Source organism: Rousettus aegyptiacus, unplaced genomic scaffold, assembly GCF_014176215.1.
Source record: "Rousettus aegyptiacus isolate mRouAeg1 unplaced genomic scaffold, mRouAeg1.p scaffold_m13_p_12, whole genome shotgun sequence".
In the NCBI taxonomy this organism is placed as follows: Eukaryota; Metazoa; Chordata; class Mammalia; order Chiroptera; family Pteropodidae; genus Rousettus; species Rousettus aegyptiacus.
Window position 1 is genome coordinate 92,021,031 of NW_023416287.1, and position 14,599 is coordinate 92,035,629.

The 14,599-nt window shown below is 49.8% G+C and overlaps 1 protein-coding gene across 1 annotated transcript in view; it reads left to right on the plus strand.

The window, feature by feature from the left end:
- The window catches only part of ZNF407 (zinc finger protein 407), a 333,803-nt gene that overhangs the window by 241,309 nt on the left and 77,895 nt on the right, over positions 1 to 14,599 (plus strand). The window contains exon 8 of the mRNA XM_016148401.2: positions 2,187 to 2,365. Within this exon, the coding sequence (XP_016003887.2) occupies positions 2,187 to 2,365 (179 nt within the window). The remainder of the gene's footprint in view (positions 1 to 2,186; positions 2,366 to 14,599) is intronic.

Here is a 14,599-nt window from a genome sequence, read left to right on the forward strand (position 1 = left end):
GAAATGCACTGGCCTTGCAGACAGGAAGCCTGCCCTCGGGTTCCGTCTGAGCCGCTTCCAGCCGTGCGACCTTTGATGGTCAAGTCATCTCCGAGATAGTCCCGTCCTTCTCCGTGAGGTCGCTCCGAGTCTCCACCCCAGGGGATCCTGTGACAGCCCCAAGGAGTCGAGGCCACTGGCAGGCGCGGGAGCACATGAGGTGCCCGCTCGTTTCCCCCCGTGACAGCGAGTACTCATGAGCAGTAGGGACGCTCCGCAGAGGGCGAGTCTGGTAGCCCAGCAGTGACACGGAGGCCAGCGGCGTCTGCGTGTGTCCGCTGACGGCTACGATCAGGAGCAGCTTACGCAAAGCCGGCAGCCCTGGCCAAAGGCAAGCTGGCCACCGCGGGAAGCCTCCGTGTCTGTCGCCTCCCCGTCCGACTCTTCCTCCTCCTCCTGTGCCTTGTCACTTCAGCTTTTTTAAATGTAAATACCAATATGTAAACCACTGGTATCTATTCAGAAAATGAAAGGGCGTTGTCCCGCGGTGGCTTCACATGTCCCTGTGTCACTGAGGTGTCAGTAACCGGCTGGGCGCCCCGGGCGACAGCAGACCCTGCCCGGGGCGGGGGGGCGGGGCGGCGGCAGCAGCTTCCCCAAAGGCACGTCCCTGGGGGGGCTCCCGGACCGTTCCCAGGATGCGGGACGCCCGCTGGGGGTGGGGAGGGAAGTACTTGCGTTTCGCGCCCCCGGAGTCGGTAGGACAGGGCAGGGCGCCCCGTGCCCTCCATAGGTGGCTTCTGTTCCCGGTGCCGCGTGGGCAAACCGGGCCTTGCGGAGCTGAGACTCCGCCCCGTGCCTCTTGTCGTCAGTGACCCGGGAACGTGTTCGCGGGGTCTCTGGGCTTGCAACGGCCTGTGCGGCCTCTGCGCGTGGGTGATGAGGGGCTCCTGCAGACTCGTTGGGGTCTCACCGTTCTGTCAGTCCTCAGCAGTGTTTCCCGGGCCGGGGCCCTGAAAAGCAACCATGCGACGCAGTGGGACCTCACACCCCGACGCCGTCCCGCGGAGGAGCGCCCCGGGGGGCTGCCCGGAGCCCCTGCGCAGAGCTTCGCGGGCCCTGGCGCGCCTCGTGCGGCGTGCCCACCCACTGCCCTGCCCCCACCCCATTTGGTCTTGCGAGCTTTTCTCCAGATAGCGTCTTGAGGGTTCCGTTCTTCAGCCGTACCTTCAGGAAACGCCGCTAGACCTGTTGCTCCATTTCCCTCTGGCATTCAGTTGGCGCTCTGGGAAATCTAGGCGGCCGCCTTTCCCGTCTCGTTCTGGTTGAGCCTCCCCGCCGCCCGGAGGCGCCGGTGCCCGCGTGTGCGCGGGGCTGTCTTTATTTCCCTTGCAGCACTGACGCCCCGGAGACAGCTGGGGCTGTGTTCAGAAAGGGTCTAGGGCGCCATCTCCAGCGCAGGGGTGCAGAGGGCGGTGAAGGAGCAGGCGGCCTGCGCCGCCCGGAGCGCGTCCGGCTCCCACGCCCCGGGTCGCGGCGCGTCCGGCTCCCACGCCCCTGGTTGTGTCAGGCCTTGAGGTGCAGAATCTGCAGGAAAGCAGTGGGAGAGGCGCCTGCTCCTGCCTTCACGGGCGCTCTGGCGCACAGTTGTATTTCCAGCCTATCGTTCGTTCTTCGAAACCTACACCAACACAGAAAACTCACTGGCACTTTACATGTTGCCCCAATGTGGGGTGGAGGGGCTGTTCCTGGCTACTCTTTTGTCTTTAAACTATTGTAGAGCCTTGGAGGCAGCTCGCTTGACAGAACTTAAAAGCCGCGGCTGCTTTGTTTCTTTAATATTCTAAATTCGACGGAGGTGACAGCGCCTGCCTTTGCACCGCTCCTCAGCGCTGAAAGGCCTGTTCTCGGGGCTCAGGGAAACTCCTTCACTGCCCTCAAGTGGTACCAGAACAATTCGATATTAAAATCGTAAAATCTGGGATTTTGTATTTCCGGTTCTTCATAGAAATGAATCGCTAAGGTAAACGACCAACACAGACATTGGCACCAGGATTACCAAGGCTGCCGGCCTCGTCACACTGAGGTCTTGTTGTCTCATGAGTCTAACACTTAGAATCGTACCCGGCTCCCGGGACCGGTAGCTCATGTCATGGCGGTCGCACATCATCGATTTGACCTTAGTCCGTTTACTTCTCACCTCGCAGGTCAAACTGTGCTGAGAACATCCGCAAGCACATCCTGCACACTGGCAAGCACGAGGGGGTGAAGATGTACAACTGCCCGAAATGCGACTATGGCACAAACGTCCCTGTGGAATTCCGGAACCACTTGAAAGAACAGCACCCCGACATCGAGAACCCCGACCTGGCCTACTTGCATGCTGGTAAGAAGGTTTCGCCTCATTCGTCATGAGGGTCGTAATGTTACTTGTACATCGCTATAGTTTGTTTTAATACGGTAGCACACGTCATGGTATCTGCTCTAAGACGTATAAAAAGAACATTCCGGTCTTATCCCACTTAACTATGAAAACAGGTCTTTTCAATTATATTTTGTTGAGGGCAAATATAACAAAATAATATCCCAGGACAGCAAACTTAATCATAGCAGATGTTCAAAACACTGTTGAACTGAAATTACGGTAGTTGTTTGTGCTTCCTATTCTGGCTAATTGGTAAAATTTTAAATTTATTTTCAAAGAATACGATTTTAAGTGTTGCGCCCCATCCCTTTGTACCTCCGTTTTCCAGGGAATACCTGGGAAGGACGAGGACATGGCAGGAGAGGGGAGAACCGAGTGGACAGGGCCCCGCCGTGCCACTCCTTGCCCGGAAATCAGGGGGCCCTGCCCCACGGGCTCTGGGGACGTTTTGGTGACGGCAGAGGCCGCTAAGATTGATTCTCTGGCCTCGTCGGGTTTGAAGTCAGATTCTTGGAAGGGTCTGAGACGTAGGACCAGCTGCAGAGTTCAGCAGGCTCGTTCCTGGGGCCCAGCTTCTCGTTTGGCGACAAGGATGCCTGGGTGTCGACTGCCTACTGTGCAGGACAGAGAAGTGACGGGCGACGAGTTCGGGCACCTATTCCAGGAAGTCCGTGTCCGGGAGGGAATTTAGAGGAAGTTCCGAAACGGAACCCAAAGAGCAGTGTGTTTCCGTGATGCCCGTTGATACGGGGAGGCTTTCCGTAGACGCTTCGGGGCCTGTTAGCACCGCATTCACTCTGGGCTTCTTCCCCGGTTGGGGCCAGGTGACCACAGGCTGACCTCGTCTCGCTTCAGACCCCTTACGAGTAAACCCGTGTGGGGGTGTCTGTTAAAGGGTCCTCGTGGGAACGAAGCAGAGCACAGCACTGTGTCTGTTAGGCCTGGCGTGGGCGACACAGGGAGGGGAGGTCGTGTGCCGATGCCGGAGACGTGACTGTAGTGTCTGAAAGTCAAGGCAAGTTCCACTCAAAATGCAAGGCTTGGTTTGCAAAACATGTAAGAAACATCTGCTCATATAACATCTACATGAAAGGAAACAAAACTTAATGGTAATTGGAGTTACAATAATATTAACACATTTGATGCCTGCATATAAGGTTATTATTTGTTTTCTGCTGATGTGTTCTTTCAGATTTCTTTGTTTGTGCTCATGTAATTAACTTTTGAAAGTAATTGTAGAAAGTTCGATTTCGTGATATCTGTTGTATCCAGGGCTATTTTTGACCAAAAAAAAAAAAAATACAGCAGAGGTCAGTGCTCCGCGTTTCAGTGAGGTTGTTACTGGTTTTGAACGAGACAGTTTGTCAGCTCTGGTTCACAAAACCAGATGAAGTCCAAGTGAAGTGTCTTCTGGCCATCACTCCCTGTGGGTCCTTCGCTGATAGGCGTGCAGGACCAGCATCCGCCGGAACCGCCGCCCACAAAAGGATGTGCGCGCTTCAGGAGCCGGCCGGGCAGAGCCGGCCAGAGGCCGGTGGGCTGTGGGCCCGTCCCGCTGGCCCCCGTGCGCGGTGGGCGGGCGCCGTCCAGGCCGGTGGGCTGTGGGCCCGTCCCGCTGGCCCCCGTGCGCGGTGGGCGGGCGCCGTCCACGCCGGCGGGCTGTGGGCCCGTCCCGCTGGCCCCCGTGCGCGGTGGGCGGGCGCCGTCCAGGCCGGCGGGCTGTGGGCCCGTCCCGCTGGCCCCCGTGCGTGGTGGGCGGGCGCCGTCCAGGCCGGCGGGCTGTGGGCCCGTCCCGCTGGCCCCCGTGCGTGGTGGGTGGGCGCCGTCCCTCTCGCCCGTCCCGCCAGCACGTAGAGCGTAGAACGTGGGTTTTTCCCCTGCGGTATCTCCGCCCTTTAAATGAAGTTGGCAGGGAACGAAGGGGGCCGGGGCGGGAAGCTGACCGCAGACCTCAGAAACGCGGTCCTGACCTTGGTCCGCAGGGGCGGGCCGGGCCGCCTTGCCTCCCCCGCTGCGGCTGGTGCCGAGTGGCCCGGGGGACGTCCACGACATCATTTGTATAAAACGGTTTTTAGAAAAATGAGTCTCGTTTCCTTGTCTATATGGGACGCCCACGTACGTATAACCCTGGTTTTGTGTTTACGTGTTAATAATTCTGTTAGAAACTTTCCTGCGTGAGTCGCAGGAGCATTGCTGTTTTCGCAAACAAAGCCCACGTGGCACGTGAGGGACGTCCCCTGTCCGCGCCTCCTGGTGGCAATGCTGCTCTTCACTAACGGTTTTGCTTTGCTAGACTTCGTTTGGTTAAGGAAGAACTTAAAGAAGCTTTTAAAGAGATCGTAAGCGGTGTCATTTGGGGTGTTGTAGATTTTAGTTGCGACACTGTCGGGAGCTTCATACGTTGAAAGCAGGCATTTTATTTTCCGTTGGAAGACGGTCCTGCAGAAGGAGGGTTCCGGGTGCCGCTGCGGCCGTGGGGGCCAAGGCCACAGAGCCAGCGCCCCGGGAGACCAGACTCCCGTCCCGAGGGCCACGTCTCGAGGCCGGCAGGTCCCCAGCTCTGAGCGTCAGAGTCCTTCTCCGCTTGGTCAGGAGTTTGAACCATCTCGAAAGCGCCTCCCGGAGCTTCTGTGGGTCTGGCGTTGGGACAGGATGGTTTTTACCTCCAGCTCTCCCCCCGTGTCGGATGGCATGCGACTCTTTTAGCCCAGTGGGTCTCTGTTTTCCCGTCTGCAAGATGGGGCCAGTGATGCCCAGGACATGGGTTCTCAGTGATCCGAGACGTGGCACGTCACGTGAACGCCGCCCGCGACTCTGCAGGTGCCCACGGCTGCTCGGCGTCCCCTCCCCCTCCGCCTTCCCCCTCCGCCTCCCCCTGCCCCTCCCCCACGCAAGCACTAACCAGGCCCGACGCTGCCCGGCTTGCGCGCTCAGATGGGGTCGGGTGCGTTCAGGGCGGCGTGGCCGGAGGCTCTCTTTTGCTTCTGTTGGTGATCCGTCATCTTCTCAATAATTTGGGAGAGGTAGAAGGATGATTTTGATATCATTTTCCATTTCCTATTCTAGAGAATTAAAAGCTCTCTAGGTAAGCTAAATTTCGGTTGTAGTTTTGTTTGAAAAACAAGATGAAATGCTTAGTTTTTAAAATAGAAGTGGATTATTTAAAAATCTAGTATTTAATTTCCAGGCATTTCAGGATTTTCTACGAATCATTTTGTTAACTGTAGAAATAGTAATGTAAATTGATTTCTGTTGTGTTTTTACTGTGCTTACATAACATAATCCGAATTTTTCAGTTCCTTGACATTAGCTTACGCTTTCTTCATGCCCAGCACGTGGCGAGCTTCAGTACATGTCGAGACATGTTAGGAAGGAGCGTAAACTCCGGTGCTGCTCAGTGCCGTGTTCTGTGTTCCCCGTGCGTCTCTCCGGTCAGGCTGGTTTACCGTGCTGTTCAGATTGTCTGTGTTCTCACTGGCGTTTTTTACGCTAGCTCTGTCAACTGTTGGGAGAGGTATGTTAGAGTTGCCCGCTGAGATTATGGATTTGTCTGTTTTCCTTTGAATGCTATCATGGTCAGCTTTGCGTATTTTGGAGATGAGTCACTGGGTACTGGGAGCTTCAGGACTGCTTCGCACCCCCCCCCCCAGATGAAGGACAGACGTGCGCCCCCTTATATCCGTGGAGCGTCCCTCACCCCTGCAGCGCGGCCTCTGGCCGTCGTCGCCGGCGCCCGCGTGAGCAGCGTGCAGCTGTGTCTGTTCATCTGCTGCGACGGTTTTACTCCTGTGTGCGAAATAGTCGTCTATTTTAGTATTTACACTTAACGTGATTATTGGTCTAGTCCCTGTAGCCACAAACCGAGACGACCCACAGGTCCATCGGGTGGGGCGTGGGAGGCTGTACACTCCCCTGCTAGAACAGAGCACCGAGCGGCGGGGAGGACCAGGTACGGCGAGTCATCGCACCGCGACAGCCGGGGGTGAGCTGAGCCACGCACAGGCCCGCGCTCCGCCTGGCTCCGCGTTCAGTGCGCTGAGGACGCGCAGAGGACCACCGGTGCCGGAGCCGCGTCCGTCCCCCCTCGGGCGGCGGCCACGGGGCGTCAGCGCCCCCACTTCCTGTTCCCAGGACGGGCGCTGTCGTCAGCCAGAGAAACTCCCGAAGCTCACGAGGCGTGTGCTTTTCTGTACGTACTTTTTTTGTCTTTGTCTAAACAGCATCCCCTTACCCACCAAGGACCTAAAAAGGTTCATTTGGGTCCCGCTAGATCTAATATGATGAGACGTGACAATCCCGTGAATCCCCACGAAATTGAAATCAAATTAGAAGTGGCCAGAATCCTTTCTGTTACTGCACGTTATAGTTTTTTTCTGTTTACTGAAATCCGTTTTACCTCAAAAACGATCTTTATTCGATCTTTATAGTTTTGGCAATTGCACTGCCCTCTCCGTTCTTCATGAATGAGCTCAGTGTTCATTCGCACGCCTTGAGAAAGAATTAAATATGCTTTTATGTTTGCAGTTCAAGTGACCTTCAGTCGGACTTGAGCGGTCGTATCTCAGAATACTTTAAACATAACCCGAGACGGAGGACGAAGACAGAGAAGCCGAGGGGAGGCCGGAGGACTGGGGGTGCTGAGGCTCTCCCGTCGTGCCCGAAAAAGAGGCTTTTGTGTCTTGGATTCTGGGCGACAGACTGACAGTTGTGCCTCGCAACCCAGAGAGCTTTTCTGCTAATGAAGTGACGCTCACAGCTTGCGGGTAGAGTTCCCGGGAGCCAGGGACCCACGGCCGCTTTGTGGGGTCTGGCCCCGCGGCAGGCTGCGACGTCGACTTTGCTTTTTCACTTTTTCCTCTGAGAAGCTGGGACTTTCGCGTCGTAGGTATTTATGACTTTTCTAGACGTAACGATCAAATAGTATTCTCTTTTCAGGGAAGAATAAGCATCAAGAGGTAACAAGATGTTTCCCCTAATTTCTTCGATTTTTTTTCTGTCACCGTTTTGTTTTTTCTTTATCATTTAAATTGATATGCTTTTCCTCAGTTCTTACATATTAAGACTTAATCATTTCCAAATATACATTAGATCATCACCTGAGCAGTGTGACGGCCACTGAATCTACGTACCATCTGCACAAATTGGGATTTTCAGTCTCTTTAAAGTAATCACTTGTTTAATTCTTTATAACACATTATTTAGCTGCATTCCATAGCATTTTCCTCTTACCCACTTTCAAGAATAAGGGTGTGAAAGTCTGACTCCTCCCCAAACTCCAGATCCTTTTTCTTTCCAATGGTAGCTAGTTCAGCACCATTTGAACTGTGCCTGCCTGGTCCCTGAACTCTCTCCAAGCGCCTCGCTTTAGACTTGGGCAGAGTGAACTTCACGTTCCACCTCTGAGCTCACGTGCTTCATCCACGCAGCTGAGATAAGGCAGCTCCGGCACTTGGTACCTTGACCGCTCTCGCTCACCTCGCAGCGTGTTCAGATGTCTCCGTCGTGAATGAAACCATCAGAGTGTCCTGGTCGCCAGGCCTTGTCGGAGGTGGTCTCTCCCCAGACTCCTCGGCTCTCTATTTTTAACCCTATGACTTTCCTCCCCTTTTGTTGGTTGGATGCTCTGACACATGGCATGACATTTTGTACAATAATTCGTTTTATGAAAAGGCCCGAATATCTCAGAAAATCTTAACGGTTTCTCATTGGTTCTCCCTTACATGAACCAATTATTATTTCAACCTAAAAAGGAACGAATTTTTCCCTGACATGACTGCCTTTGGTAAATCCATGCTGAGTCACCCCTATTAAATTGTACTTCTCCAAATGTATCATTAAGCTCATCCATAAGTATCATCTCAAATTTATTTCCTAATATAGACGGTAGACTTACAGCTCTATAATTTTCAGTCTCTCCCCTCTTTCCTTTTAACCTTCAGACTGGATTCCTTGTTTTCCAGTCTCCCGATACTTCACCACTAACAAAAGACTTCCTAAAATAATTAACGGTTCAACCATTCGATTCTTTAACCTCAGACGTCATCCGTGGGTAACTTACTGTTTTTCTTAACGGCCGCTAAAATGTCTTTGTTTCTCTCAAAGTCCTGCCCGAATACCCTGGCGCCTCCCGTCAGGCGTTCTCAGCGGCCGTCGTGGCTGCGATTTGGGGTTTTGGCAGCTGGCTTTCTTCTCTTCGCTGTCTTTCTCTCGCCTGTTGGATTCCTACGTTTAGGACTAACTAGGTCGTGTCGTTCGTAGTCGGTGGGCGAGTAATGTCAAAGCGGCGTTCTCCCTCAGCCGCTCTCTCCGGCCGTGTGATGGCTCCTGGGTCCTCCCCTTCGTGGGTGCTTTGTCACCGGTGAGTCTCCAGGGCCCTGCCCTCAGTGTGCGCTCGCTTACCGACTCTGGTACCGAAATGGGGTTTTGAAAGCCTTCTAATTACACATTCTTAAATATTTTAAAATTTAATCTGCTGAAGAATAAATATGTTCTAACTTGTCTAAGAACTTCCTTTCCTGAACACTGTGGAGCAGAGTTAAGGACACATCCGCCGCCCAGTGTCTGTCTGGCCCGCCCTGTGCCACGGCTCCTCACAGCCCCGCACGAGGGCCACCCTGGCTGCGTCTGCGCGTGGCTTCCTGTGTAGGTGCTTAGTGCCCAGTACGAAGAACTGTGCTTTTTCCCTGCCATGGTTTGCCTTTCAATCACGAGGAGAGGAGGAAGCGTAGTTAGTAGTGTCTGTGCCAGACTTTTGGCTGGGCCATTAAATCCTCACACCAAATCTGTTCGGTAGGTGTTATTCCCAATTTAATGATTTTAGACGATGGACCTTCAAGAGGTCACCTTGCCTGAGGAGGGCACGTATCTACAGTGTGGCGGACCGAAGCCCATGCCTGTATGTCTTCAAGAGTTTCCCAGTGACAACGTCCTGCATGTGCAGGAATGTGAAAAACAGAAACAAACAGACAAACAAAAGCACACGGCATCTGCGAGCTAATGAACTTCTCATGGCGGCGTTAACATCGTGGAGTTTTGAGACCTCCGTAGTCTGACAGCGTGTCCCAGGCAGTGGCGCAGTGGAACGCGGTGTTCACAGCCGCTTGCAGGAATGTCTTCCACGCTGTCCGTCCTTTGCTGCTTGGTGCAGAGCCTGGCGGGAGGACGGACAGGCGGACCGACAGCCAGAGCCAATCACGCGAATTAGGTGTTTTTTTTAACTGTCTCAACTTTATTACTGCTGAGATGTGTGACCTTAAGCAAGTCACTCAACCATTCTGTGTCGGAATTCTCAACTGCCAAATGGACAACAGCTTTTAGCCTTTCTTCTGAACATGAGGGTCGAAGGAATTGCTACAGGTGAGAGAGCTGGGGACATGATCAGCACTGAGATTTTTGTCAAAGAAAAAGCTGCTGGCCTTTGTGATTGCTGTTTTAATAGCAGGAAAATAGAAGGAAAGGATGGCAGTGATTTTTTGCATTTATTTCAGGTTTCCACTAAGAGTTGTTCACCTCACGCGAGGCGTTAGTGTTGATGTGTCATAGTCACAAGTGTGGTAACATGGCAGGCTGAGCACCTATCTATCTAAAGCTGCGGCTACGAAGGGTCTATATAAAACTCTTCAGAGTAGAAACTTATCACTGAATTTACTTGAATTATTTCTGTTCTTTGTATGTTACCTACTATATATTTTTAAAACTAATTTTTAAGAAATAATATAATTCTGAAATAATGTCCTTTCTAGTGAATATTTCAATGTTCTGGGAAGTCCCTAGTGGCATCCACAACCTTTAAAACAGAGTGTACATTAAAATACAGCTTTTGTTAGTAACACCTAATAGAATGGGCTGAAGATATCTGAAATTCATGTAAATCCATTCAATTAATCATTTCGATGTCTCTCAGGCCTCTGGAGCCCGCAGGTCTTTCCCCTGGCTACAGGATCTTAAAGAGAACTTTTAAAGTGGTGGCTAATTTTTTCCCAGGAAAAAAAGCACGGCCTCTCCTCGTCCTTCTAATTGTAACGAGGTGTGATTAGCCTCTGTCGGCCGGACCCGCATTCCCACTCTCGGTGAGGCCTGTCCTCGCTGCCGCCAGGTTCCTCGGGCGCGTGTCAGTGTGGGGACCTCATCGGCAGGCACAGCGGTGATCTTATCTGGACTAGCGTCTGCAGCATTCATGAACCGAATTCGGAAAGTCATAGTTTCGTTTTTTTTTAAAGGAAACAAAATTGTGATCTTATCCCCCCGACAACTTCATTTATCAAAATTTTAAGAGAAAAAAATTGATCATGGAAAGTTATTGCGAGGGCAGCACGATCGTATCAGGTAATTGATGTGGCTTTTATTTTTAGGTAGACCTTTTATCAACTGTTTTATTCAATATAATTTATATATTTTAAAAATTTACACACCCTTACAGACATATCTTGACCCCAACTAAAATGCAATTTTATAGGAGGAAAATGGGGTAGCTGTTGACAAGTCCTATGGCTGATGTGGCAGAACAGGTAACCGTGGTCATTGAAGCCATTTAGTGAAGAATAGCATGACAAGTTTTTTAAATTACGGGAGAAATTTAGGTATACTGTTTAATTAGCTTTGAAACTTAGCTCAGAAGCTGTAAAAACGCACATTATTATTCATTTGCAATTTCACTTATTTCTATTTTTAGTGAGCAAAATTGCCATTTAGCAAGTTGTCCTCGTTTTAACTTTTTATATTGGAATAATTTTAAACTTAGAGAAAAGTTGCAAAAATAGCACAGAAAGTTCCCGGGGATTTTCACCCGCTTCCGCAGATGCTGGCCAGCGTCAGACGGGACCGGCGTCGCCGCGGAGACCGGAGGCGCCGGCGTGACTCGGCGCCTCGCACGGGCTCCGATCCGCGTCGCCGGCCCGCCCCGCCCCCCGAGCTGCTTTTCTCCTCCGGGTTGTAGCTCAGGAGCCATCACGCCCGTCAGCGGCTGTCCCCTTAGTCTCCGCCCGTCCGTGACGGCTGTTCAGTCTTTCGTTGTCCTCCATGACCTTGAGACGCTGAAGCTCGCGGACCAGTCGTTCTGTAGAACGTCACTTACTTCGCACGCGTCGGAGCTTTGCGTGCGGTTCAGGTGCTGTCCTCCAAGTGTCCCCAGAATGGACGGGCAGCCTGTCGGGGCGCGTCGTGGCACACGCGGTGACCTGGGCCAGGGGCGTGAGCTGCTGTCTCCCCGTTCCTCCACGACAAACATACTATCTTCCTCCTTTCAGTTAACACACATCTGGGGGGAGATAATTTCAGATGATGCAGAGAGTCTGTTTCTCCTCCAGCGCTCGCCCACCGATGCTGACGTTCGTCAGAGGGGCTTGCCCACGACAAGACCTGTGGCGTTCTGGTGGCGATTTCCTCGTTCCCTACTTTCTTCTACATTTAATTGGAATTATCCCTTAAGGAACATCTGCCAATTATTTTTTGTTCCATTCACTTTTGTCGGCATGGACTTTATCAGTGCTCCAGGCTCAGCAGGTGGCTTCCCTACCCTGGTCCTGGAAGGAGCCTTGGTTCCTTTTACTGGAGAATGGAATTTAGAAGCCAAGATGAGTGCCCCGTGTGGACTCATTGCTTCTGTGTGCCCCGCACCCGTGCGCCTTCTCGGCCGACAGCACGGGGAAGCACGTGCATGCGTGCAACCCCTGCCACTTCCCCAAAGTGTCGCTGTCTTATTTTCCAATCTATCATCTTTCTGTCTGTTGTCTGTCAAAGACATAAATTATTTTAGGCATAAAGTAGGAATTAAAATGATGAAACCCTTAGAAGAACATATGAGTAAGTCTTTGTGACCTTCAACTATACAAGAGTTTGTTAGGTAGGATGCCAAAAGGCACAGGCAATAAAGGAACAAAATAGATAAATTTAACTATATAAAAATTAAAAACTTTTATGCCTCAAAGCGTATCACCAAGATGGAAGGAGAAATAAATTTTAAATCTATCTGATAAGGGAATTGTATCCAAATTATAAAGAACCCTCATAACAAACAATAACAAGGCAAATAACCTCATCACAAAGTGGGCAAAGGACCTGAGCAGCCGTTTCTTTAAAGGAGACATATAAATGGCCAGTAAATGTGAAAAGATGTTCAACATCATTACTTGTCAGAGAAACACAAATCAAAATGACAATGAAATACCACATCTAGATTGTTTATTCTTTTCGGCAATTATGAATAGAATTGCTATAGATATGCATATGTAGGCTTCTGTGTGAATATGAGGTTTCATTTATCTTGGGTAAAAATACCTGGAATTGAGATGCCTGGATGATGTGGTATGTATACACTTAACTTTTGAAGGGAGCCGGCAGACCGTTTTCCAAAGTGTCTTGTACATTCTATATTTATACTGAATTGTTGTTTAGTGGGTATAGTTTTACTTCTAAAATAGGAAGAATTCTGAAGATTACTACAACACGGTGAATGTACTTACCACTGCTGAACCACTGCACACTTAGAAATGGTCAAGACGGTCCATTTTGTATAATGTGTACTTCACCACAGTTAAAAAATTTAAATATTGCAAATATAGAAAAACCAATTGCCCTTATCTTTTATATATTTTCTGCACATATCCGTATTGGAACACATTAAATAGGTGTCTCTGTTGGCAAGGGGTCATTAGGGGAGTTGATTGGGATGGGAAATGGAAATGGGGGAGTTAATACAGAAATTATACTAATTGGCTTGAGACTCTAAAATTAAATAGACCAAAAAGATGTTATATGATACATGCTGATCAGCATCTGAATATATAAATTGATTGAGTAAATTTGCAAAGTCAATTTATTCATAAAAATATGAGAAACAAAATATTCTAGCTTACAGACATGCTTACCCTTTCTTATTTTTCCATTTTTAAAAAATTTCTAAGTAAGATTAAAAACACTTAAATACATTCTTTTAATAGGTGAAATCCATCATAGTAAAGTAGTCACTTAAATCACCTAATAGCTTTTACTGCCGTGGAATATCGTAGGCCCCAACCAGATGAAGTAGTGTTTCTGATGGCTGGTCTCGATCCCGCTTAAAAAGCTCTGCGCAGACAGGTTCGCTCTCGTCACAGCTATTACTGCCATTTGTTGAGAAGCATGTCAGTGTGATTGGCAGAGAGTCATTCTTTCTCTTAGGAAAAATCATAATTTTAATGCATGCTTAAAATAAAAACCTAGCATAAGCGATTTCCTGTTTATAAAGGAAAAGGCAAGACTCCTTTGCAATTAATATAGATGAATTATTCACATTGTCTTGAATATAAATTGAATTTCCTTTTTATTGGGAGAGAACTCTTTTTGGGGGGACTGCCTTTCAGGACTTACTCTACATTCATTGTCTGGTTCACCAAATTTGAATGAATTATAACTAGTTTCTTTCCAGATGTTGGCCAGGGACAGATTTAGGAGTGAGGATTATGTCAAATCAGCTCTTTCAGTGATAAATGCCTTAGAGTGATTAAATAAGTTAATATTTGTAAAGTTCCTACCATAGTGCCTGACATATATTAAGTGCTCCGTAAGTGTTTAATTAATGAAATGACGAGCTGGAGTTACTCTGCGTCTTCGAGGCCCTTCTCGGTTGTGCCAGTAGGTGCTGCTCTTGAGTGACAAGAGTCGTTTTTCCAGGTTACGGTCTGTGTTAACGTCGGCCTGAGTTGTCGGCATAACGTGCACATTCCCGGTTACACACCCCTTTCTCTCCATGAGAAGCAAGTCCGTTTTTTAACAAATAGACTGCTTGCTTTAAAGATATTGTTAGTGTACAATGACAGACGTGAAAATATCTAGATAGTTCTCTTGAAAGTTTAGAGGACTAGTCGGTAGTGTTACATTTGGTTTCACCTAAGGTTTTAATTTTTTTTTTTAAGAAGATACTTATCTCATCACCTTCCCTGCTCATCAGGCGGGTGAGTATCATATTTTAACATTCTTTACGTTGGTAACTAAGTATTTATTGAATCTACTCTTTATAGAGTATCCAGTCCATGCTGAACTGTGGTATTTCTTGATGCTTTGCAGGTAAGCCAGCGACAGGATTAGGCTTTGCTAGATGAGCCATGACATTCAGAGAGAGCAGGCTTCGCTTACCTCCAGGGCCGAAGAGAGGAGGTGCGAGACGCGGCCCCTCTCGCGTACATTTAATTTCGCTGCTACCTAATGACTTGTAAGCGC